We start from the raw sequence: 26,757 nt of genomic DNA, 5'->3' as shown, positions 1-26,757 counted from the left end.
TTACTCCTCTCAAGGGAACGTCTTCTGTCTCTGCTCAGCCTGATTTCCCAGCCAGTCTGCTATAGCATTTTATGTCCCCCACTGCTAGTGACTAAAAACAAGGTCCTTGCTGTTGCCTTCTCTCTACTCCTTATGGGCAACAGGGAAGTCTCCAGAAGTACATGGAGCTTTGGAAACTCAGTGGCATGAAATGATTGTGTCTCGTGGAATGGCTTGCTTTCTTGGAACAAAAGAATGCTGAGGTGTTTGGGTTGGTGCTTTTCCTTTATGTGTTGTGCTGTGTGAGGGACTCAGGAAATGGGATTCCAGATAATCTTTCATATTTTGTTTCTTTTAAGAGAGTATAATCTGATGGCAAAGGTTGTAAGCAATAGTTGTCGTAGTACTTACTAACGTTGCAGAGGATCTCAATGATGACAAGTTTACAAAGGTCCATAAGAGAAGATAAGAATAAAAGCATAAATAAAGAGGTGGTTAGTTGGAAAAGAGCCAAGGAAGAAATTTCTTATGAAAAATTGTCAAGAGTTTTGAAAAGGGGAAAGTTTATGGTCCTTAGGGTTGATTGCCATCCAGACAGAAATGAACTGGTTGGGTATACTGAGGTAGAACTTTGTCATGCTGAGTCTGAATTGAAGATTTCTAAGAAATAGAAATCTTTCTCATACATTTAATCAATGCTCTTCGGAGCCAGGTATTAAGCTGGGTGCTACAGAGAACAGAGACCACTCCCATCTTTGATGGAAAATGAAAATGCATCTGAATTAAATACGATCGCAGGGGTCTTGGGACAAAGTAGAGGCAGCAGTCTGCTAAGTGAGGGGCTGCTTTCCAGAGGAGGAGTGGTATAGAAGAGGACGGGGAGAGCCATGTAAAGACAGGAATTCCAGATGTGAGAGCCTAAGGTAGCACAATGCACTGGGAGAATAATAGTCCTAGAAACCTATGGTGTGGAGTAAATTGAAGGAAGAAGGTAGGTCAGAAGGGGCTTTTGTGTTGCATGAAGAGGTCTGGCCATAGTCTAGCAGAAAATACTCCAAGGAGATTGAATTGGATAGGATAGCTACTAGAAAGCCATTTCTAAGTAGGAAGGTTGACATAATGAAGGTGATATTTCATTTACCTAATTAAAATTTTAAATGCTGCTATCGATTTTTTTTCTCGTTACAGAAGTAAAATAGATTAATTTCAGGAAAACTCAAAAGCAAAAAAAAAAACTGTAAAGGAGAAAAGGAACATGTTGCATTGTCCTATGATCTGTAGATACAAATTAAATCATTTTAAGGCTTTGTTACATGGCAGACTTTCCTGTGCATGTGTGTCTCAGGAAAATCACAGGATGGGGCTTCCTTTCCTGTAACTAGGCCACATGATGCTTTTTACTCACACTCTCCAATGTTTATAGAATGTGTGAAAAATAAAATCAAAGCTCTCTTTGTATTATTGGCTCACAAAATGTTTGAGATCATTTTATTCTTGTGTCTTTCTATAAAACACTCTGCTCTGTGTTGCCCTTCCCTCTTTCAGATCGGCATTTGTACATTGTTTTTTGGGGGGTTGTGCTGGTTTTCTCTGGATTTTTCTTTTCAGTTTGAGGATACTTCAAAACAATTAGATTGCTTCCGGAGAGCTGGATTCCTGGAGAGAAGAAGCTAAGTAAGGGGCCAGGAGGTCTGTTTGGTTTGAATCAGAGTGAGGCAGATGGGGCTTAGATTTGCCCAACTTAAAGGGACCTCTTTGCAGGAACTGACCTCTTTGCAGGAACTGATGGCTCTGCTATCTTTGCCTTTTCTATTCTCTTAATGGCTTGATGAGGAGGAGGTTTTTGGTGGTAAAGATATAAAGCTAAAATTTGTAACTGAAGCATTAATGTTGAAAGCTTTTCTTTCAGTATCTGTTGGAGACCCAAGACAAGTAATTACGAAATTACAAAGCTGAGAATATTGTGAGAATATTTATAGAGCTACACACACACACACACACACACACACACACACACACGTTTTTACCACCTAATGATGATTTAGTTATCAATGACTACATATACTACATATACAAGCCACATAAAATTACATTATATGGCTGCCTTAGTTTGTGTAAAAGTGTTCAGTGATATTTACTTGATGACAAAATAACCTAGTGACACATTTCTCAGGGTGTATCTCCATTGTTAAGTGATGCATGGTTCTCTGTGTGTCAAATACATGTTTTCATATTTGACCTTTCCTCTATAGGCTCAGATCACACCTTTATGCCTTAACATTGTTTTCTTTATTTTATCATTATATTTGTTGTAAGATGTATAGAGGGGTTACAGTTACATAAGTCAGGTATAGAGTACATTTCTTTTAGAACAGGCTCACCCCCTCCCTCATTTTCTCTCAGATTTTTCTTTCCTTTCTCCCGTCCCCCTCAAGTTGTATAGTTATTTTCCAATATTGTGTCTAGTATCACTGCTGAATTAGTTCACCCTCTGTCCCACCATTTCTGTGCTCCCTCTTCCTCTCCCCAATCAGATAAACTTACATACAAGACACAGGGTATAGTAATTTTGAAAAAAAACAAAACAAAACGACAAAAGGTTAAGAAAAAAAAAAAGAACCGCAAATAGTGTGATAAACCCATTTGTTTCCATTTCTTGGAGCTCATTTAATAATCATCATTTTATATGATCATATGTACAAAGCTCGAGCCCTTGTGATTCTCTCCTAAGAATATCCTCCTTTGGTCTCACTGTGTGAATGTTTAGAGTCCTATTTAACTTATCATATCTAAGTATACTTTTTTTGTCTTTTACTATCCTTCGGGTTTACCTATATATTTATAGGCACATTCTTAATTATTAAAAATATTTTCTTCTAATATTTGGTTGGCTATGTGAACACACCGTGCAGAAATTCATTGCCACGTTGCTGATAATTTCTTTAATAAAAGTTCTTGAAACTGGAATGTACTTTTTAATAAAATTTGTAGTATATTGTCAGATTTCCCTTAAGAAAGATTTACTTGCTTTGTTCCAAGGAGGAGAATGTGAGATTTCTAGTTGCCTTGCAGTTATTTGTACTGAGATTATGCTCCTTTGTTCCTTTATCTGTTTTGTACATAAAAATAGAATTTCTTAATCATTTGTGTTTTTTAAAATTTTTTCCTTTTATAGATTTCTAGTGAGCTGTTACTTTGTACCTGTTTGGCCATTCTCCACCTTTTCCCCTTCTCCTTATTGTTGGTGACCCAATTAAAGTTAATTGGGTTTAAGAAACTGTTTTTGATTCTTTATATATCATCAGACCATTCCATATCTTTTCCTTAGTTTATAATGTTTAAACTTTGTGGTAATTTTGAGCAGCATAGAAGTGTATAATTTTTGCATAGTCAAACATGTGATTTCTTGCATTTTCTTTGCCCTCTCTTCCTTTCTCCCTCCCTTCTTCTCTCCCTCCCTTTTTCTCTCCCTCCCTCTCTCCCTCCCTTCCACCTTCTCTCTCTTTTCTTTTCTCTTCTCTTTTCTTTCTTTCATTGGTTATAGGGCTTGAACTCAGAGTCTGGTGCTGTCCCTGAGCTTTACAGCTTAAGAGTCGTACTCTACCACTTTGAGCCACAGTGCCACTTCTGATTTTCTGGTGGTTATGTGGATATAAGAGCCTCATGGAGTTTCCTGCCTGGGCTGGCTTTGAACTGCAATCCTCAGATCTCAGCCTCCTGAGTAGCTAGGATTACAGGCGTGAGCCACTGGCACGTGGCATACTCTCTTTGCTTTAATGAGTAGGAATGACAGTCTGTATTTCTTTCTTTATTTTATTTTTATATTATTTCCTTATTTTTTGTGGCTTCATTTAGAAATAATTATTCTTTTTTTTAAGTTTTTATTATAAAACTGATGTACAGAGAGGTTACAGTTTCATACGTTAGGCATTGGATACATAGAAATAATTATTCTTTAATTCAGTAAATTGGAATTTAGTTTTTGTTATCATGTAAGATCAAAATGTATTTTCTCAAATACTTTACCTATTTTTCTGAAACCCAGAAGTGAGCTAATTGAAAACCAGTTCTTTTTATGGATTTGTCATCAGGCTTTAGGAAGCCTGGTAATATGATAACAGGCTAGGGTCACGCGTGGGCAGTCTCTCGAGTGTTCGGTGAGAGGAACTGGGTGTGACTGATGAAGGCAGGCATTTCAAACGTCATGTGGACTAGGAGAGGGCTGTGGGCCACACATGTTAATTGAAAACTTCACTGGGGAGACAACTGCCAGGAAAGAGTTTGATAAACTTAAAAAATAGTATTTTTTTCAGTGAAAATATATTCTAATTAGAATCATACTTGTCTGTCCCAGTAGGTCAAACATCTTTTCCAGTCAAGAGGTGAATAGAGGAGCTCAAGGGGCAGGGAAGAAGCCTGTTTGTGAAGGCCGTGTTCTTTAAAGTACCATCATTTCTGCCACTCTCTCTTCTTCAGGAGTGTGAATGCTTCTTGACTTGCAGCATACCCTTGTGACATAATCTGTGGTGAACAGATAACGTGTATTTATTAGTTCCTTCGATTCCCTCAACCCAATATAAAAGACATGTACTGATTTATTATGTCTTTGCATTTAAAGATCTAAAATATTGTACCCAAAGACATAGAGTAATTAAGGAAGTAACATACTTCCTCTGTGTCCCTTTTTATTCTTCCATTGAATAAATATTCACTGAGGGTCTGTAGTTGTTACAGACCTTGCTAGGTACACAGAAGGAAAAGAAGCTTCTTGTTGACAAAGTACGTAAGTAACTCAGGCAAAGCTGGACTCTGGGTCCAAAGGGGTGTTTTTTTTTTTTTTTTTTAATCATTTCAGTATTTTCTGGAATATGTGACTGCAAACTTCATGGCTAAGACAGGACAAAATTGTGATTAGGTTGCTAAATAGATAAGAACTTGATGGCTGTCCTCCGTTCAGTGAAGAACCAGCAGACTCTATAGTAATCATTTTGGTTCATAATTGGTAAGCGTTGTTGCTCCAGCGGAGTTGATGAGATTCCCTTCAGCTTGGATTGGAAGTTCCTTTCACATGAACACTACTTCTGGCCAGGAAGAGAGGTTGACCAGTTCACTGAGGGTTCTGCTAGTCTAAGAAAGGGCTTCCCTATAGAGTGCTGGCACTGGGTAAAATGTGCTTCACTGACATCCTTGTTTTGACAAAGTTGGCCTGAGCATCTTCCTGTTCATGATGTGGTAGTGTGGAGCAGCTTACTGTCTGGTTGGTGGCCTTGGGGATATAGGGAATAGAGGTCTCAGAATACGGTGATCCCAGGGGGAAAAGAATCTTGACTTCTTAACCTAGGCCAGACTTAATTTTTTTTTTTTTGGCCAGTCCTGGGCCTTGGATTCAGGGCCTGAGCACTGTCCATGGCTTCTTTTTGCTCAAGGCTAGCACTCTGGGCCAGACTTAATTTTTTAAAGCTAGTCTCTGAGATTTGACAATACTCACTCACTAAAATAAAACTCAGATGTGTCAGTTGTGTGGCTGACATTTCACACTGCAAGCATGATGAGCCTGTGTGACCTTGAAGGAATTAGGAAGCTGAGGTGATAATGAGATCTGTGTATTAGGTTGTTCTCTACTTTGGTATTCAGTGGATACCTTTTCAGGGTACTAGATAAAAAGCCAGGCATCTATATTTCTTGGTTCTTTGTTATATAAAGTATATTTTACAGTCACTCAAAGACCCTATTTTAAAGAGAAATATTTTTTCATTGATATTCTGATATTAATGTGCCAGCATTAGTCTGTCTAGAAAGCTGAGTCTTTGCAGGACGCTTTCTCTAAAAAAGGAAAATTAAGTTTCTATGAACTTTTTGTTGTACTGAATGAAGCTTGTACTTCTAAGGGATTTTTTCCCCTCTTTTAAGACTCTGAAATGAAAAGAGATTAGTGTGTTTGAAAATGAATAATGGTAAAGTCTATTTAACTGACATTCATTTTTGTCAGGTTTAGCTTCTCTATATAACTTTTTTTTTGCATTTAAGTCTGTATGCCTATGTGTGCTAATTACATTGGTATGTGTGCCTGTTAACTATTTGCTATGTTGTATGGTTTATATAGAATGGCATTTTGTGTTCCTGTTTCATCTTATATTACTATTCAGTGTGTTTTTATGTGTTGCCATAAAAATACTGTTTCTATGTGTGTTTCCTGATTGACAAGTTGAATAAAGAAATTGATTTTTCCTTGGCATAAAACTAAGTGTAGAGTCAGGCAAGAAAATCTTTGGAAAACAAATAGAGCAATCCCTTTGTCAATGCTAATATGTCAGCTTCTCAAGCTACTTGCCTAGCTAGAGTGATAACCAATCTTAGAACAAGCATTTGATATTGATTTGGCAGTCTAAAGTAACAAGTTACTGCTTCACTTCTTATTGAGAATTAAATCAAAATAATTTCATGCCTATGTAATATAAGTTGTGAGAATCCCCTTGCATGATTTATGAGTTGTAGTATAGCTGAGGATAAATGTAGACGAATCATATAACTTCAAAGGTTTATATTATGAATACAACATTTTATTATGTACTCAATCTTAATTTTATATGCACATACAACAGATGTAAAGGAGTTAAAAAAGTTCACCATACAACAGTCTTAAGAGTTTTTGCATCTTTTGATTTTGATTCTGATGAATTCTAAGCCTATAGGGCTTTTAGCATCTAAGAAATATAGTAACAAATACTGATATGCTAAAAATAAAATCCCAAACAAACGGGGAACCCTTTGCAAATCAGTATTGATTATCAGTCTAAGGTAACATAAGAAATAAAAAATTATGTTGTTTTCTTTTCTGGAAATGGGAGATTCTAGTAGGATAAGCTGTATTTCATGTAAATATCAGATAATATTGTTTTCAGATATATACATATATTTCTAGAATTTATCATTTGGTAAATGATTTGAGTGAATTTCAGAGAGTTATATTCCATGTATGCGTATTTTGTGTGTGTGTGTGTGTGTGTGTGTGTGTGCGCGCGCGCGCGCGCATGTACAGATCTCGGCTCCGAATACTGAAGTATGACAATAGCTAAGATTAAAAATGAATCCAATTAATATCTCTATTCTGTCCTTTCCTCCTAACTTCAGCCATAAAAATAAAGTTATTTGCAGCACTGGCATTTGAACTGCAGGTCTTGCTAGGCAAGCAAGAGGCCATTTAAGCCATGCTTTTGTTATTCTGATATGGACTTGTGCCCAGGCCAATCTGAATCATGATCCTCTTATTTATGCTTTCCACCTAGCAGGGATGACAATAATGCACCATTATACTCACCATTTTATTGGTTGAGACGGAATCTTGTGAACATTTTGCCCAGACTGACAGGGAACTGCAGTTCTCTCAATTTCTGCTTCCCAATAGCAAGGATTATATGTGTGAACCACTGTGTCTGGCTCGAATATTTTTATGTTATTTTAAAAAGCTTTTTAGGGACTAGGAATATGGCCTAGTGGTAGAGTGCTTGCCTCATATACATGAATCTCTGGGTTTGATTCCTCAGTACCACATATATAGAAAAAGCCAGAAGAGATGCTGTGGCTCAAGCGGCAGGCCTTGAGCACCAGGGACAGTGCTCAGGCCCCGAGTTCAAGCCCCAAGACTGGCAAAAAAGCGTTTTCTCCTTTTTTTAGTGCTAGTACTGGGGTTTAAACTGAGTATCTTGCCCCTTTTGCTTGGCCATTTTGCTCATGGCCAGTGCTCTGCCACTTGAGCCATACCTTCAGTTTCTGCTTTTTGCAGGCTAATTGGAAATAAGAGTTTTACAGATTTGTCAGTTCTGAACCATGAGCCCCAGATCTCAGCCTCCTGAATAGCTAGACCTATATGTATGAGCCACCAGAGCCTGTCTAAATTTAAATTTTTTTTTTTTTTTTGGCCAGTCCTGGGCCTTGGACTCAGGGCCTGAGCACTGTCCTGGCTTCTTCCTGCTCAAGGCTAGCACTCTGCCACCTGAGCCACAGCACCCCTTCTGGCCGTTTTCCATATATGTGGTGCTGGGGAATCGAACCGAGAGCTTCATGTGTAGGAGGCAAGCACTCTTGCCACGAGGCCATATTCACAGCCCTAAATTTAATTTAAAAATTTTTTTAATAATGAAGTTTATTTCTTGCTCACACTGTGTGTTCATAATATGTTCCTGTGAATGGGGGCTCTTGGCAACAGTGATTTTATTCAGGAGCCTGGGCCAGAGATCCAGTTCCATGCTTCCACATTTGGCAGTGGAAGAAATAGGAACGTGATTCGTGTCAGGATGTGGTACACCTGTTCCCAAACCAGTGCCCTCCAGTTCTCAATATGGAGTTGTCTATGAAAATCAGCAACTCAACTCCAGGATATGAATGAAAAATACAAAAGGGCCAAGAATGACAAATGAATTTTAAGAAAAATACAAGGATATAGGACTGACTTTACAAGACTTTATTATAGGGATGGACAAAATGGCAAATGTAGTTGAACACAGAGGTTGAAAGTATTTGAGGTCATCCTTGGGCTACATAGTGAAACTTGTCTCAAAAAGCAAATTTAGTGCAAGAACAGAACCATAAACTTGGGAGCCATCACCTACCATCTACTTACTTAATATATAAAGACATGGCTATGCGGAGAGGCTCATGCCTGAAACCTCAGCAGCTTGGGAGGTGGACATCAGGAGGATCATGGTTTGAGGCCAGCAGGGGCAAATGATCTCAATTAATTGCACGGTGGCATATGTCTGCCAACCTAGGTATGTGGGCTGCATAAATAGGAAAATCATAGTCAAGGCCAGCGCAGGCAGTAGCAAGAGACCCTATTGGAAAAATAACGAATGCAGAGAGGCTTGGGGTGTAACTTGCATGGTAGATTGCCTTCCCAGCAAGCCTGCGGTTCAGAGTTTGAACCCACTTCTGCCTCTGCCCCTGCTCGTGTGTGTGTGTGTGTGTGTGTGTGTGTGTGTGTGTGTGTGTGTGTGTACACATAGGTTCCTAACTTAGGACATTATGACAGAAGTTGTCACTACAGAGAAATGGGGGAATAATAAGTACTCATTTTCAACCATTAGTGGTTAGTGCTTAGACTAGCATATGGAGAAGAGTTGAGCTCCCTATAAGCCATCAAGATCAATTTCAGGCATTCCTTACCTCGAACTGCAGTTGGTTCTTGAGGTAGGAGTAAAGTTTAATTCATTGAATTGGTTATAACATCGACAGAACCTAGATCATTGGACATATCTAAAGAACAATGTCAAGAGTCCCAGAAATTTCCTCAGGCATTTATCTAATCATCCTTTTCCATCTCTTAAGAGATTATCATTATGCTGAATCCCAAGACTATAAATTATGGGTACTTGCTTTATAAATCGTAGTGATATAATTATATGGTAGTCCTTCCTTCCTTCCTTCCTTCCTTCCTTCCTTCCTTCCTTCCTTCCTTCCTTCCTTCCTTCCTTCCTTCCTTCCTTCCTTCCTTCCTTCCTTCCTTCCTCCCTCCCTCCTTCCCTCCTTCCCTCCTTCCTTCCTTCCTTCCCTCCTTCCCTCCCTCCCTCCCTCCCTCCTTCCCTCCCTCCCTCCCTCCCTTCCCTCCCTCCTCCCTCCCTCCCTCCCTCCCTCCCTCCCTCCCTCCCTCCCTCCCTCCCTCCCTCTCCCCCCTCCCTCCCTTCCTCCCTTCCTTCCTCTCAGGGCCTGAGCACTGTCCCTGGCTTCTTCCCGCTCAAGGCCAGCACTCTACCACTTGAGCCACAGCGCCACTTCTGGCCGTTTTCCATATATGTGGTGCTGGGGAATTGAACCGAGAGCTTCATGTGTAGGAGGCAAGCACTCTTGCCACTAGGCCATATTCCCAGCCCCTCTTTTCTTTATTGTTTCTTTCACTCTGTTCTATGTTTGAGATATTTGTTTATGTTGTCATATCTAGCTGTAGTATTTCAAGAGTACAGAGTGAGGCTTAAAGGCATGGATTCTCTACATAAGTTATTTGCATTATTTTTGCTTTTCTTCCTTCATTTAATCATTTTTTGAATTTTAATGTTTTATTGTTACTATAAGGGTGATGTACATAAGGGTTATAGCTACATAGTCAGGTAATGAGTCATTTCTTTTTGGACAATATTGTCCCTCCACACTAATCATTTATTTTTTACCAGTATGTTTATGGGTATCTGTTTTATTATTTGGATAATAATCCAGTGCTACTTTATTGCTCTGATTATTTTTGGTCATTGAAAAGTCAGTTGGCTTCTATATCCCTTATATATACTCCAAATATTGTGGTATTGTTTTGAGTGCTTTCTTTCTATACTGAAAGGTACTTCAAGCCCATATATATTTTTTTTTCACAATTATTATCCTGCACTTTCATTGGTAAACAGCCTTATCAGCTGGAGAAGAATACTGATAGGAAGGTCTTTTTGCATTTTTCTTACAGATTCCACTTCCAAACTTTGCTTACACTTTTCATTGAGATTTTTATTTAATCCTCTGATGGAAATTAATCCACATAAATCTATGCACTCCTGACAATTTCCTTTGGTCATAGAATAAATTCCCCATTGTCATCCCACAATTACCAGTATTTTTCCAAAAGAATTTCAAATCAAGTAAGTAAAAAATGGTTTCACCTTTGGTGTACATTTCTTATAATACTAATGATGATGGACAGTTTTAGCATGTTTATTCTTTATGAATTCATTGAGCTTGATAAAATAATTCACATGGATAGGAAATGGCCTGTTAAATTAATAGAATTACCAGAATTTTCATAGTAAAAGAATAAGATTCTATTAGTCACAGTCTTTAACATTTAAGAAATTGAATGCTTAATATTAATGTTGAGATGCTGTTGCATTATTAATTATTTCCTTGGTGTGTAAGATATGTGAATACTAGTCAGAGACAATTGCTGAAAATGTAAATATTTAAAAAAGGAACATGGTCATCTAAAGAATAATTCATTTTCATGTAAAATTCCAGTTTACTACTAATTGGCTTGAAAAGAAATAATAATTCTCAAACAGTAAGTTCAGTAAGAAAGGTGAAGAAAACCATCATGTGAAAACTGAAGAGTATTGGTGCATTATAAAGTAGAAGAGATTTGGCTGTAGGGGATGGATGAGGAGGGAGATAAGCAATTAGTCAGTCTATAAACAAGAGAGTAGTTAGAACTCAAATTTTCAGATGGCCTTGAAGGTTTACCAAACTGCTCTGTAAACTGGAAATTCTAGATAGCTTTATGACCAGTTACTCAGTCTTGACCTCTTAATTCTCGTGGAAGTATGAGACAAGTTTAGTTAATAAAGAGAATCTCTCAGGCCTGGGATCAGAAGAACTTCTATCTTGTGACTTATTTTTGGAGATAATGCAGATTACTTGTCTGAGACTCATATTACATTAGAATACATGCAATTTCATGGTATTTAGATGCATACAGTTTTAAAAATCCTTATTAAAATAAGACTGATTCAGAATGTGTCTGATCGGCATGGCACTTGGTTGGTATTATAGTCTCTGGGTTAGGTTTTTTTGGGACATTAGTTAATTTGGGGGCAGGGAGTTTAGGAGGAATGAAAAGTAGAGAAAATAGGCTTAGATTGATAGGGAGGGCAAGAATCGTATAGCATATATCCTGGCAATATTTTACAATCGTTCTCCTAGTTTTACATTTTTATATGATAGTTCAGAAGAGAAAGAATGAATGAAAAATTTGTATTGTCACTATTTTAAAAATGGAATACTTTGTATTAAAAATAATTTGTGCTTATAAAACCTTCAAGTAAAGCAAAAGAATATACATTCATCTGTATTTTCTACCATTCCATCCTCATTTACTTCAGCAATAATTAATTACTTAAAATTTTCATATAGGCATAAATGCATATAGGTTGTATAAGAAAAACATGAAAGTCTTGCTCTTCTACAACTCTTTTCATGCTTAATATGTATGTTTTGGATATGTTTTTATATCCATACAGTTAGATCCATTCTATCAAATGACTGCATAGTCTTCCATTGTATGAAGTACCACTTATTAACTGGTTACATAGAATAAAGATTCAATTGATTTTAAAGTTGTTTTTTCTTTTAAATTTCTGAATATTGTGAACGTTCTATACCTAAATATGGCATTAATGGGTAGAAGTGCATAGTCAGTGAGAGCTTACTCAGGCCACATCTTTCAGGTGGTTTAACAGTGAATTTCCTTTCTGCATGTGGATATTTTAGTCAGCTCCATCCAGTATTAATAACATTTCACCTTCACAGAGCTCTTGAACATTTTCAAGTACTTCTGTGTTCATTACCTCACTTGCTTCTTACAGCCACTGGTCAATGTATGGATTAATTTTTATTACCTATGCTTTCCAAGGCGGAGTGGCTTCTGGCTTGTCTGTGCCTGGAGTGTAGCCAGATCCTCTCACACTCAGGATCTAGTTCTGATCTCTTCGAAGGTTGTGAAAACTCTGAAAATTACCGATAAGAAATTTCCTTGTGTTATCTCTTCTCCAATCCCATGGAGACTCTGAATCACTTTCTTCTCATTACACAAATCTTTAGGTTTTGAAATGTTCTTTCAGATTGACTATCCCTTATCCTAAATGCTTCAGACCAGGAGTGTTTTGTGGATTTCCAATTCTTCTGGATGTTTGGAATCTTCGTGTATGTAAGAATGAGATCTCTTGGGAGGGGGACCCACAGGACCCAAGCGTGAACATGAAAATTATTTATTTCATATACCTCTCTGATACAGCCTGAAGATGGGTTTATATAATATTTTTTGGTGCCTGTGTTTTCAAGAATAGGCATATGAGGCCAGGCGTAGAAAGGTCCATTTGGTGGCATCATGTTGACTCCTCAGAAGCTGTTAATTTTGGAGCGTTTCACATTTTCAATCTGCATATCACAGATACTCAGCCTGTAATATGCTTCCCATTAGGTGGTACAGGATATTCTGTTAATGCAGGTGGGCTTTTAGTTGCAAAAAGATGATATGGTATTTCCAGATAACTTTGTCATATAAAAAATATATATAAAATATCTATTAGCGGTATTATTTACCCTTGGGGCTCAGTGGAAAGAGACATTGGTAAAAAATAATATTTGTGATTCATTGATGCATCCATGTGACAAATAGTAACTGAGTACAGGTACCTATCAGTATCTACTACCAACCAAGCATTGTTCTCTGTTAGGTCTGAGAGGTGTGGATCCACAGGTCCTGTAGTAGGGTGCAGAAGGCTGGGAAACCAAGCTGGAAGCCCACAAAATAGAGTCATGCTTAGTCTGCAGAGGGCTAGTGGTGTTGAGTTGGCAGAGGAGGGATGTAATAGGTGCAACCTGTATTAGGTGCTACTGAATGCCCGCCCACCTTGCCTATCTAAGGTCACTCATAATTTTTTTATGTGTTCAGCATTTTGAGGAAGAAGAGCCCTCATAGGATTTATTCACATTAATACATTTTCCTCAATGTCACAGAGATTTCCATGTTTGTTACCTATGTTGCTGGACTTCATTTACCTCGTGTGGGTATATATGGGAAACAAAAAGACTAAGAGAAAGTGTTTGGGAGACGGGAAGGGAGGAGAGGATGGGTTGAAGACATTTGAAAGTAACGTGAAGAGGAGACTCCATGTCTTTGCAGCATTTCTCACAGAGCTGTGGTAGTTATCCTCATGCGTGAGGATATCATATATAATACAGACATCATATATAGTATATTTTCGTAATGTATGAGGGACCAGATACAATGCCTTGTGATAGATTACATGTCTTATTGAGATTGGAAACTTGAGAGTGATCCATCAGCTATAGGAAGATCCCCTGGTTTTCTGACACTGTTATATGCATATTTAGAATTAATCATCTTTAGTGTCACTAGCAAAGAATGAATTATACTGGGGAGTTCAAATAATTTATAACTCTTAATGTCTTCCTCTGAGTCAGACTGAAATGACTTGCAGAGTTTTCACTGCAAGAACTTGGAGAACTGTCTTCCTGGGGGTCGTGGGCATTTTCCATGTCTAGCTGGCACTTTCTATGTTGTAAGGATAACTGAATAGTTTTTGGATGAAAGGTTTTGAAGCTTAAACTGTTTTGGTAGCCATAGTTTCCATGGAGCCTAGAATTTTAACCATTAATTTTATGACTTTAGGCAAAGTATTTAAGTTTGCTAAGCCCCACATACTTTTTTTAATTGATGAAAGACCTTTATCTGTAAAATGTGCTTAATAAATGGTGTGTGTTATTTCAATTTTGTATTTATATGGTCATCTATTAAAATTGTGTGATTTTTCAGAAATAAGGGCTACAGAATAGTTTGTAGAGAAAGATAAACAGAAAATATAAACTTGGTTTACAAGCTCTTCAGGCAATTGTTCTATATTACTTTCACTGTGATTCCCATGATTGTTAAATTCAAGAACCATAAAGAAAACTTTAGGACCCAGGTTCTGAATGGATTTTAGTTATGTTTGTTTACATTGTAATATGCCTATGGGCAAAATGTAGCTCAGGGAAGAAGAGAAAAAGGAAGCATTCATTTCCTGTAGACGTTTACAGTCAAAGTGAAGTTTTTTTCCTTGCTCACTATGTCCGGCAATCCCTAGGCTGAGGATGTGCCTTTGTAGAAAGTCAACATAGACATTCTTCTTAGAGATCAACAATTTAATGGTGGATTCAGATAATTGCCATGAGAGGCATGATAATGAGTTCTTTATAGGACATGTGATATAGGCCCCAGGATATAACTGGGAAATGTTCTTGAAAGAAAAGTATCCCTAAACAGAGACCTGGCTTAGAGGCACTGGCTTCTAAATTTGGACTCAATTCTGAGGACATGATGAGACTGCTGTTTGGCTTTAATGCTGTATTTTTCAGCTTTCCTAACTTCACTAAAATACTCCAGACAACTAGCTTTATAAAGAGAATATGTTAACTTAGCCCAGAGCTTTGGGGGTTCCGGGCTGGGACGTTGATTTGGCTTTGTGGAGGGCATGAGGAAGCACACGGAGGAGAAAAATTCCCAGATCTTGGACCTCCAACAAGTTTGTTTTTAATCTCTGAAAGCCAGCAGAAACCAAGGCATTGAGTTGGCACGGGAAATTGGTATCATGGTGGTGGTGGTGGTGGGTTGGTGGTAGTTAGGCTCCAGAGTCGAAGGGAGAGAGCTCCTCCATGAGAAGAGGGAGGATGGAGGCATGACGTTGAAGGGGACGGTTGAGGTGGGGAAGACTGCAGGACACAAGTGGAGGAAGCATCTGCCTATTCTAGGCCCAAGAAACTGAACTCCTGATCTCCTGCCCCAGTCCTGCTTCCATGGTGAACACAGAGACACCTCCTATTTAAGGTGATTGCTTTATTTATTTATTATTTTTAATTTGGCATTATTCTGGGGTTTGAACTCAGGGCCTTGTGCTTGCAAGCCAGATGCTCAACCCTTTGAGCCCCCATACTCCATTGTCTTCCCCTTCCCTCCTCTCCCTTCCCCTCTTCTCTTCTCCCCCTTTTTTGTTCAGTTCAGCCTAGACCTACTTATACTTCCTATGGAGCTGGAATGAAGGGTGTTTGCTACCATATCCAGTTTTTTATGGATTGAGATGGGATCTCACGAACTTTTTACCAGCGTGGCTTCCAACCACAGTCCTTCTGGGATCTGTTTCCTAAGAGACTGGGATTATGAGCATGAGCTACTGTGCCCAGCGATCTTTGGGTGGGGAGGGGAGGGACAATCTTCTGTGTTCATATTCAAGGACTAAGAATTTTTACTATAAATCCCTGACACTTCTAACTAAATTGATGAACTGCCCTGCACCAAAATAGATCATTCTCATCTTTAGAACAGCACTTATTTTTTGTTTCTAAAGTAAAAACTCAGTTTATTCACGACACAGTACACAGGAGGCAAAGTGTTTCACATCATAGACTTCACTTCCAACTCTTTGGCATGTTCATTTCTTTGGCTTAAAGGAGAGACTGAAGGGAAAGCCAGGCATTGCGTAAGGCAGCTACAATAGTGGGGATGGGGCAATGCTCACATGGACTTCACAGGGAGGGGCTCGGGGGTCTGTTAGTCGCAAGCTGATTCTCTAAAATATGATGGGGTCAGGCTGCTCCAGCCACAAGGTGATTCAGTCATCTCCACCACACAGGTACAGCAGCGCCTTCTGGTATTCACCCTTGGTGTCTTGCTGGATGTAGTAGTACAGAGATTTGCCATACTTCCTCTTGAATTCAGACCTAAATTTCAACATGTCCACTTCACTGCGAGAGACCATGATTCTAATCAGAACCTTATCTCGAGTCCCCTTGCCCTTCATGGAGTCGTACAGGCGGTCAGCAAAATACAGAGGCTTGTTCTGAATGCACTGGACAAGGTTCAGGAAAGCATTTTCCAGGTCTCCTTTGACTTCTTTCTTGATGCTCTCCAACATGTCTTAAGGGCTGTAGCTCTTGTACCTCTCAAATACTTTCTGCAAGTGGCACACGCTCCTCTCAGTCATGATGCTGATCCACTTGGGAACATCAGTTCCTTTCTTCTTCACTCCAGCATCATAAAGATCCCGGGCATCCTGGTCAATCAGCTCATAATCAATGACTGAGCCATCCTCCGCTCTTCTTCCCTTGGCGAGGGCAGCCATCAGCTTGCGGAAGTCTCCAGATGTGTCGGAAATAATGTCCTTTTCCAGGTCGGTCTTGTACATTTCCTTGTAGACTCTGTTAATTTCCTGCAGCTCCTGGTTGGTTCTGGAGCAGGTGATTTCAGTGAGAGAGTCCTCATCAGTTCCCAGCCCCTTCATGGAAGCTTTTAGCTCAGAAGCATCATATTGAGCAGGTGTCTTCAACAAGCCCAGAATCACGGTCTCCCGGTGGCCAGACAAAGTAGACTTCAGCACGGATGGAAGTTCCTTTTTGGTCCTTCTATGGTAGGCAAAGGCAGTGTCCTGCCTCTGGAGTTCATTGCTGCGATTTCTCAGAATGTTCACGCTAGTGACCTCATCCACACCTTTGGTCTTGATGGCTGTTTCGATATTCAGGGCGTCTCGCTCAGCATCAAAGTTGGTGTAGGCCTTGACTGATCCATAGGCACTTGGGGGTGTGGAGTGATCACCCTCCAAGCTGAGCTTGCAGAGAATTTCATGAACAGCAGACATTTCGAAAGAAGCTGGGCTGGGCGCGCCGAGAGCAGGAAGCGCCTCAGTCGCCGGTGCTGGGCCAGAGCAGCACTTCTTTACCTCTCAGGTAACGTAGTTGGTTCCAGTAGTTCCTACGTATATTGTCTACCCCTGGTTGGCCTGTTAGGTTGATGGCATATCAGAAGGCATTTGGGTCCATGCATACCCTTCTAATTCTACCATGGGTTCATTCAGCTGTATTTGTTTTTGTTCTGTCCTATGACTAGTTCTGTACCTCACAGGTAAATGAATTCAGCTCATCAAAGAGCCATAACCAAGGCTGACTCTTACTCCTTTTCTGAGACTCCAGTTGGTTTAGTTAGTGGATCTCATTAGAGATTCTAGGAGGCAAAGTGGAGGACTTTGATTTGGAAGGTCATGAGCCATTATTTAATGTCTGAGATCAGCACCCAGCCACCAGATCTGCCTGAAGTGTCAGTAAATTAGGAGTTGGCCACCCTTCTGCCCTCCGACTTAAGGCACCGCTCTGTGCCCCCGAGTGGCCACTATTGTGAGTGTCTAGAAAACCCTCCTAGACTTGCTGTATAATACGATGCATTCTGTAGGTGGCTTTGAAATTCCTGGGAGCCGAAGTTTCAAAACTGGTGTTGCACAGTGAAAATGAAATTTAACTGAACATTTGGTGGAGGAACAATAATTTATTGTCTCTCACATGAAAAACCCTGGGAGCACAACTCTTCTCTTGGCGGGCCCTGTGATTGATGATGGTGATTCCTGGCTGCTGGGAGTGAACTCTTGGAAATAGCATAGTAGGGACTTTGCGAGTGAGCCTCATTTGGTTAAGTTACTGCTGTGGTGAGATGTGCTGCATCTTTATATTCTACCGAGGAGGAGATGGTAAATCAGAGTAATTGCTTCATCCCAAGGCACTTTTATATTGTAAAGGAAAAGGGTCCTGTTAGGAAACTTAAATTAACTTCTGCTGTTTCTGCTGTATGGAGAGCTTCCTTGAAAGCTGGTTGTCATACAGCCTGGTGGTTTATTTCTCATAGAACAATTCCATTAGAGCCGTAGGACACTGAGACTTAGGATCCCTCAGGGAAAAAACATTTAACCCTCAAAAATGCAAAGCTGTCATTCATCTGTCATCTCTCTCTCAAAACTCACGGGGGGTTATTTACAAGTGAGGATTGAAACAGTCATTATTTCCAGAGCGAGAAAAAAACAAGTGACTAGTAAAATTAGTAGCAACCACTTGTCTATGCTAGTTCTGTTATAAATGCACGTATGGTATTCTATAATAGTTAAGGAATTCCATCCTTCATAATGGTAAAATGGAGGAATTGATTCAGATTACAGTTCCTGAAATCTGTTGGAAAAAGTTTAAGGATTGGATGTTAGTTCGCTTCTAGTAGTGTCTTTTCATAGTGGGTATATCCTAGTTTTATTTTATAGGTTAGAAGAATTCTTCAAATGTATGTGGATCAACCAAGGAGGCCTAGCAGGTATTAAAAGAATGAACTGAAATAGTGATGACCTTAAAATTAACTCCTCTCTTCCTGGACCTTACTCACACAGGATGGGGGCACCATTTGTCAGTGCTTGTTGGGGTGGCTGTTCCCAGGGGCAAAAGTACATCAGAGTCTGAGAATTCCACGGCTGGTGCCAGTCTACCGGGCTTCAAATTGAAGAGATGTCACATGCTGCCCGTGGGACTTGAACAAGTGTGTTAGTCCCAGAGCTTCTTGTTTCTGCACTTCGAAGTGGAGATAATGTCACATAGGCATTTTCAAAATTAGTAAGCAAAATAAGTAATGTAAAGTTTATGTACAATAGCTGTTGTTATTAACAAAATTTAATATGGACTGTGGAGGGGGGTCTGGAATGACGGAGATCATCCAAAATTTTATTTGGGGGCATTTGTGTGCTACATTTTAGTCTCTTTAGATCATAGTTTCCTAACAGTTATGGTACAGAAGTAATTGTGGCATGCATGTAATGGCCTCAAGCTCATTTCTATTCTAGAAGAGTAGATAGACAGAAATCTATTAGTGTTCTTACAGGATGTCTTCAAGATTGGATTAAGATGGACATAACCTTTGTGGCCAGACAAACAAGTAAAAGGTCAGACTGATCTTTAAGAAGAATCCATGGCAGAAAGAATCCGCACGCTGGGGGCACCTTTACAAAGCCTATGGCAAACCAGTGGTGCTATGGTCTTGGGGCAAACAGAGCAAGTGGCACAGGTCTGAAATTATTTCACTGAAAAGAATACCCCCGTGATTTTTAAGTGGGTTGTGCCATGTTTCACAGTTTTTTTAAAAGTGATTTGTGCCCCTTTTCACAATTTAAGAATCTATTCTATACACTGTTGATGGTTGGTTTTGGGTTTTTTTTTTGGCCAGTCCTGGGGCTTGGACTCAGGGCCTGAGCACTGTCCCTGGCTTCTTTTTGCTCAAAGCTAGCACTCTGCCACTTGGGCCACAGCGCCACTTCTGGCCATTTTCTGTATATGTGGTGCTGGGGAATCGAACCCAGGGCCTCATGTATATGAGGCAGGCACTCTTGCCACTAGGCCATATCCCCAGCCCAAGGTTTTTTTTTTTTTTAAATCTTCAGCAGGCTTTTAACCACTGCCATCACCAACCACCCATACCACCATTATCGTTAGAACTACTGTCACCCTCACCATTTCTATCCACACTGCCAGCATCTTGCCACCATCAACACTTCCACCACCCTCACCACCATTATTACCATCAGCACCACACCACCACTATCGTCACTATCACCATCAACCTCACCACGGCTATCGTATCATTGTGACCACTACTACTGTTACCACCACAACTACTGTACGCTGCACCACCACTCTTATCATCATCACCGTTAACACCACACCAGACTTCCCACTACTACCATCATCAGCCCCCATCACCTCATTACCCTTATCAGCATCAACACTAATACCACCCTTACTGCTAACACCACCACCATCACCAACTCTATACAACCCTTACCATCACTATTACTGTCTGCAGTATACCACCACACGTCAACATTACACCAACCTTACTAACACTACCACCTCACCACCCTTATCAGTGTCAATACTACTCCTACCACCTCCACTACCTCCACCACTACTGCCATCCATACCTCCACTATCATTATGATCACTACTACCCTCAGCACAATTATAACCATGAACACTACACCATCTTTTTCTCCATCGTTCTTACCACCAACACTGTACCACCACTATCATTATCAACACCAATCTCAGCACTATTACTAACCTTAAAACCACTACCCCATCAGTACTAGCCTAGCTTGCCATCACTATCCCCACCTACCAGCTCTCACCTTCATCATTGCTGTTAACAGCTACACTACCACCACCATACCATTATCACGATTCTCACCACCCTCATGCACCACCACCAGCAGCTCGAGCCACCAGCATAGCCACTCCTTTCCCTACCCTCCTCCTCTGCCACCGTCCTATCCACAGCAACTCAGGGCCACGAAGGATTGCTGCTAGGATTCAGGCCTCTTCACTGGGTTCTAACACCAGTCTCATCTTATTTTCCGAGTTGTTTCCATCGCCTGCGCAATCCCAACTATCTTCTTGCCTTTTAGCCATCAACTCTGTCTGTGGACTGAAGAGGGCATTTACAAGTACGCTTCTATGTTGTTTTGCTCTAAGAAAGGATTAGTGAGCTTTTCTGTCATTTCTTCATAGATAACAAGAGATATTAATTAGTTTGACTCATTAAATTAAAACAATTGTTATAATTTTGGAGTGTTTGATTGATTGTCTAATTGGACACAGTTGCTGATGTTGCTGCCCTGGGAAGCAGGAGTGTTCTCCCCACATGGTGTTTTTCTCCTTCCTGATTGCCCTCATAGTGCCATTCTATGCCGGAGGGACTCCAAGTGTCTGAATAAATGGTAGTTTCTGTGGCCAGGCTGCTCAGGGCCCTTCCTGATGTGAAGTAAAGAAAGGGAATATATTCACTTCCAATCTGTTTTCAAGAAGGGATTGGATGAATCTACCTAGGGGAAAGTAGCAATGACAGGCTATTTTGGGCAAACTGAGGACATAGACACTCTGAGCATAGAATTGCAACATGTTAAAGAAGCCTAGTCATTAGGAGAGAGCAGAGTTCATTCCCTCTGCGTTCTCTCAAAGGCCATTTAATAGTAGGCTGCGTATCTTACACCTTTCAACCTTCCTGCCTTCTTTTTTCTTAAAAACCTGTTTAAAGATGATCTGTCAGAAACCACCCTGTTTCCTTATGTTCTTTTCTGCCAGAACCCTGAAACCGTGGTGTTTACATTGTTTGTTTATGAGTGGACCTCCTTTCTCCTTCTCCTTCTTCTTCTCCTACCTCTAGACTCTTAGCTTCTCAGTAGCATGACAGGTTGGTCAATGCCCTGATTATTTCCCCAACATCTGACACACACATTCAGGAGGTGCTTTTGGACTAAGCTGAATTGTATTTTATTCCATGTTTTCAAAACATGGAAATGGTGATAGCTTGCTTTCTGCAAAAGATAGGAGGAATGTTTATTTTCATCTTAAAGTCACCATATTGCTTAAACCCTGCAGTAGATTGGAGATGGTTAGAATGCACTCCTCAAAGATTGATATGCTGTGTGCTTGCTCTCAAGTGCTGTGATGTAGAGGAGGCAGAACTTTTAAATAAAAGTCAGGCCTAATAGAAGGTGATTATGTGATTGGAGGCACTGCCATAGGAAGGAGTTATTATAGTTCATGGAACTTCAGTTGATTTCCAGGGTGTGAGTTCTGCCAAATACAGTGATTCTGGCTCATGAATCTCTCTGACTCCCTGTCTCACCATGTGACTGTTCCTTCCCTTCTGCATGTCTCTTCACGTAGTAATGGGGCCAGAAAGTGGTTTCCCAGGGGCCAAACAGGTATAACCACCAGATTTTGAACGTCTAGGCTCCAAAACTATTGGGTAAAAAAGCTTCATCTTTATAAATTATTGAGCCTCAAGCGTTTTGTTACAGCAATAGAAAGCAGACTAAAGCAGATCCCCAGCTCTGGAGATATATCAGAAAGGAGAAATGTCTCTTTTTATTAAAATCCGTGTCTGCTTCCAGTCAAGAAGTACAATTGGCTAAAAGTCTCTTTCATAGGAAATACTGTTTAAAAGTTTCTTTCATAGGAAATACCGTTTGTTTGGGGCAAGCACTCATAGACCATGGGCAGCACTTGGATGAGCACAGGAGGGAGGGAGAAATGGCAAAAGGCGGTTTTCTGGCCAGCTGGGTCTGCTGGGTTCTGCTGGGCCTCAGATGGAAGGATAGGTTGTGCTACCTCCAGCGTCTTTTCTGCAGGAGGAGAGCCTGGAGAGAGACTGGAACAGGTCGATGAATGGGCCGCATTTGCTGAAAATGGAGATACCATCAGCACTAGCAGCTTACTGTAGAATATATAATTTCTCTACTTGCTGATTTGTCCTCTGCACCACAGTTCTAGGTTTACATGGCTATGCTTTATGTGTGTGTTGTGGAAAGAGAGTTTCCTTTTGTTGTTCAGGGCTGTAAAAAGTTACAACAGCTGGCACTTTTATTCATAATTCATTTCATTATTCTTAGTGGGAAATAACTGTTCTTTGTTTCATTTGACCTGTTCTGCCTCTGTGGGCTCATGCTCACTATTTATTGCTCCTGAACTTGTAGACATCAGAGTTTAGGAAGTGTAGCCACCTCCTCATGGCTTCTGGGAAAGTCCTGTTCTCTGGGTAGAGATGAGTAAAAAGCACCCAGAACATTAATTACTGTTCCTTCTACATAATGTCTTGTTTGGGGCATGGTTTTTGTGGTCAGATTCTTATCCAAAGGTTTTGTGTGTGTGAGTGTGTTAGTGATTCTTGCTTGGCATTTTCCCACTCAGGCCTAGTGCTCTACCATTTTAGCCACACCTCTGCTTTCAGCTGCTTGCTAGTTAATTGATGATAAGAAGCCCACATGGGATTCAAACTAGGACCCTCAGCTCTCAGCCTCCAGAGTAGGTAGTATAAGCCACTAATGCTTTGGCAGTTCCTTGATTTTTTTTTTAAAAAGAGTTAACCTAATAATAGTATTCAACATCTATCCTTCTCCAGTGGACATGTACTTAGGAGATATATAGATAAAATGTTTTGAGCTCAGTGGGAGGAAGAAGCAGATATTATTATTTAGTTCCATGGTATTTAGTTTTATCATATGGCAATATGATTAAGGATGGTTTAATTTTGGAAATGATGATAATTTCATATTTAGACATTCCTTCCTGCTCAACTACCACAATTAGCTTTTGCTTAACTCCTATAAGAAACTCCAATTTATAGATGAAAAGCAACTACGTAGAAAAGGATAAGAAATATTTTGGTGTAATTTTTACTTGCTTTTTTTAACTCTAAAAATAAACATGTCTCTTAAAAGGAGTTGATTTAGAAGACTTGCTTTCTGGAAATGTTATTTATCTGCAACAAATAATGCTATAGCAGTTGGCTATGTCTACTTCCGTGCAAAATAAATAAATACATTTGGTGATATACATTTGAGGAATGTGATACTTACAATTTTTACAGAAATAAGGACGGTCTTTACAGATGACAGAGAACGTACCATCTGCTAGTAACAGAGAAACACAGCTTATAATACCTGGCACTTAGTGGATATTCACTTGTATATTTGCCTTCCAGGGATTAGAATTCTCTAAACGTACACTAGCCATCCTCAGGAAAACGGAGCCAATTTCCAGTAAATCAGGAAAAAGGGTCTTTGCTTTGCTCAAAGGACAGAGGAGAGAAGAAACGAAATATGCTTTATGTGCTTGTGAGCTCCTATACAGTTGGCACTTGTCCTTAGTAGGGTGGTGGGCTCGCTGTCCACCAGCCACTTTCTTCATGAATCAAAATAGTGTTGGGGAATGATAAAAGTACCGGCACTCAGGGAGAGGAGGAGGGGAGTGGAAGGTCCTATCTTTCTCTTACAATGATATTGGCTTCAGGCACGTGGTATCTTAGCTCCACGGGGGCGAAAGTGACATGTAGGGGTTGTGGTTTTTAAGGACAAGGAATGGGTGGGCTACCTTTGAGAAGAGCTCAGTGTTCATTGGAGGCTGCAGAGCTGCCTCTGAAGAAAGGAGAGAGACAGCAAGAAGCAGGGAAGAAGGCAGAGCCTTTCCTCTTGCGTTTCCTGTACTCTCTTTTGAAGGAGTGGGAGCAATTATCTCTGGGGTCATCTGGCTTCTTCTGGTATGGAGGAATGACAAAAGCTTCCTGGTGTACTGCAAAAAGCTGGCAAGTACACTTCTGTTAGTAGATTCCACAAATGTGGTCCCAAGGGTCCTTTGTACTAATCGATAGTAGAAGCCAGTCATGGGCTGGTTACGCAGGCAGAGCTTCACTGGAGAACTTTATCTATTTGCGAATTGCAACTTGGAGAATTTTAAGACACCTTTAAGCTCAGAGAGGTCAGAAATGAAGCAGTTTAGTAAAGAGGAACAGCTTCCCCCTAACTCTAGCATTTCCACATTATGACATGATCCCTATTCCTCCAGATTGTGAGAGTGTATTCAGATCTTACCTGCTAAATCATAGCTGGTATTTATCCTATTGCCTCTTTTACATTTAAATCTCATTGAAAAATAATTCATAAATTTACTTTCGTTGCTGTATTCTGTCCCTGTCCCCGCTTCTTTTGTTGCTTCTCCTCTCTGGATCCTAGAATGCTGGCAAACATGTTAACATACATTAAGATACCAAATGGAGGCGGGTAAGGATTCAAGTGTTTTCTCTGCTTGTGCTGTCTGTATTTCTACAGGGGTGAAGACATCTTAAGCCAGAGGAATGACTCCCTAGTTGTGGAATTTCAGTCATCAGCCAGCAGATGCAGGAGGTATTATACAGATGGCATGGGGGGCCTCCTCAGAAGCCCGACAATCATCTGCTGCTCCATAAGACCATTCATGCATCCCATCAGTCTAGTGTGCTTGGTGGCTTCACTCAGCCAAGGACGGCCTGCATGTGTGTGGATATCTGTGTATGATGGTGGTTGTTCATGCTGGAGAGGAAGAACATTCTTGTGCACACAGTGCCAGCTTATGATTCTTATTTTGATTGCAGATGCTGATGTTGGTCTAAAAGTGAGATGTTCATAATGTTTGTTTGTTTTGGGCCAGTCCTGGGCCTTGGACTCAGGGCCTGAGCATTGTCCCTGGCCTCTTCCCGCTCAAGGCTAGCACTCTGCCACCTGAGCCACAGCGCCCCTTCTGGCCGTTTTCCATATATGTGGTGCTGGGGAATCGAACCGAGAGCTTCATGTGTAGGAGGCAAGCGCTCTTGCCACTAGGCCATATTCCCAGCCCGAGATGTTCATAATGAAACCATCATTTTCCTATTGGTGAAAACCTTTTTACTTGTCCACAGCACGAGTCATTTGTCCTTAGAGTTGCCTCCATTTGAAATCCATGGATGTTCACGAGAGCAATAAATTCACAGGATCCACCAGAAGGGCAGGAGAGCCATGTCCTCTGCTTTGAATTGAAACTGGTTCTGTAGATGAGAGTGTCATTTCCATCTGCCCCATATCCGTGCTCTTCACTGTCACCACAGAAGTGACTGAAAGTGACTGTGACTTGAGCTGTGAGCCTCTCAGTTTACAGAACATTCCAGAGGCTGCAGCTTCCTTTCGATGAAGGATGCTGGTTGGATTCCCTAACCTAATCATGTTGGGTAATGTACTAAGAATGAATTAAAATGCTAATAGACTCCTTGTTCTGGATATTTTAACATTCCCTAATTTTAAATTTAAATGAAATGCCTTAGGGCCTGGGACAGCTTTGCCAGAAGCCTGCTTGGTGTCACCAGGTAGACAGCAGATTTGAAATACGTTCTGGCCGCACAGGCAGAGCTAGGATAAGCAGTATTTATTTTATGACTGTATTTTTGTGTTCCCCACGGCTATATGACACAAATACTATCTCTTTTTTACTATAGATAGCTAGTTGGCTTTAAAAATATCATTATTTTCATAAAATTCCTTTGAACCCACAATTTCTTTTATTATTAACTATATTTTAATAGTAGTTGCATTGACTTTGAAGCCCCTAAAATGGTTCCAAAGATCTTTTATAAATGGCTTTCATGTTTAGACTTTATAGCCATGCTGTAAGACATCCCATCTTTATAGTGAAGACACTAAGGCTGTGGAGGTTGAGTTTTCTGTCATCTGGTCTCTGGTTAAAGGAGTAGGGAAGCATCCTTGACTCTTGGCTCAGTTATCTGCCCATTAGTCCAAGTAGGACCTCTAAGCAAAATGGTGGCAAGGTCATTGATATTAAATGCTTCTGCCCAGAAATGAGAGTAGTGCTGGTTTTGAAGGACATCTGATGAAATTTCTTTATCCAGTGAGCCAAACATGAAACAGTCCAAAAAGTGTTGCCTTCTGCTAGTAAGCAGATCACTTCCTTCCCTCACAAGTTGAATTCGCCCTGTATTTTCTCTGTATTAGGGGGAAGGCAGACTTTCTTTCTCCCTTAGTTCTTCTAGTTGGCTGGTGTCTGACCACCTTATAATTGTATTTTGGAAGAATAGATATTAATTTTCTTCGACCG

At 40.3% G+C, this 26,757-nt stretch overlaps 2 protein-coding genes across 4 annotated transcripts in view; one reads left to right on the top strand and one right to left on the bottom strand.

Moving 5' to 3' along the window:
* The window catches only part of Aff3 (AF4/FMR2 family member 3), a 478,613-nt gene that overhangs the window by 100,153 nt on the left and 351,703 nt on the right, over positions 1 to 26,757 (top strand). The window contains exon 3 of one of the 3 annotated variants that reach the window (XM_048352398.1): positions 24,966 to 25,040. The exons of the other annotated variants lie outside the window; for them this stretch is intronic. Within the exon in view, the coding sequence (XP_048208355.1) occupies positions 24,966 to 25,040 (75 nt within the window). The remainder of the gene's footprint in view (positions 1 to 24,965; positions 25,041 to 26,757) is intronic. 3 annotated transcript variants of the gene reach the window in all.
* LOC125356099 (annexin A2-like) lies at positions 15,836 to 17,171 on the bottom strand. The gene is given in 1 exon segment (XM_048352399.1): positions 15,836 to 17,171. A coding segment is annotated over 1 exon segment (1,023 nt). The 5' UTR covers positions 17,139 to 17,171; the 3' UTR covers positions 15,836 to 16,115.

Source organism: Perognathus longimembris, chromosome 8 (genome assembly GCF_023159225.1).
Source record: "Perognathus longimembris pacificus isolate PPM17 chromosome 8, ASM2315922v1, whole genome shotgun sequence".
NCBI classification, from domain to species: Eukaryota; Metazoa; Chordata; class Mammalia; order Rodentia; family Heteromyidae; genus Perognathus; species Perognathus longimembris.
This window is presented reverse-complemented; position numbering and strand designations above follow the sequence as displayed.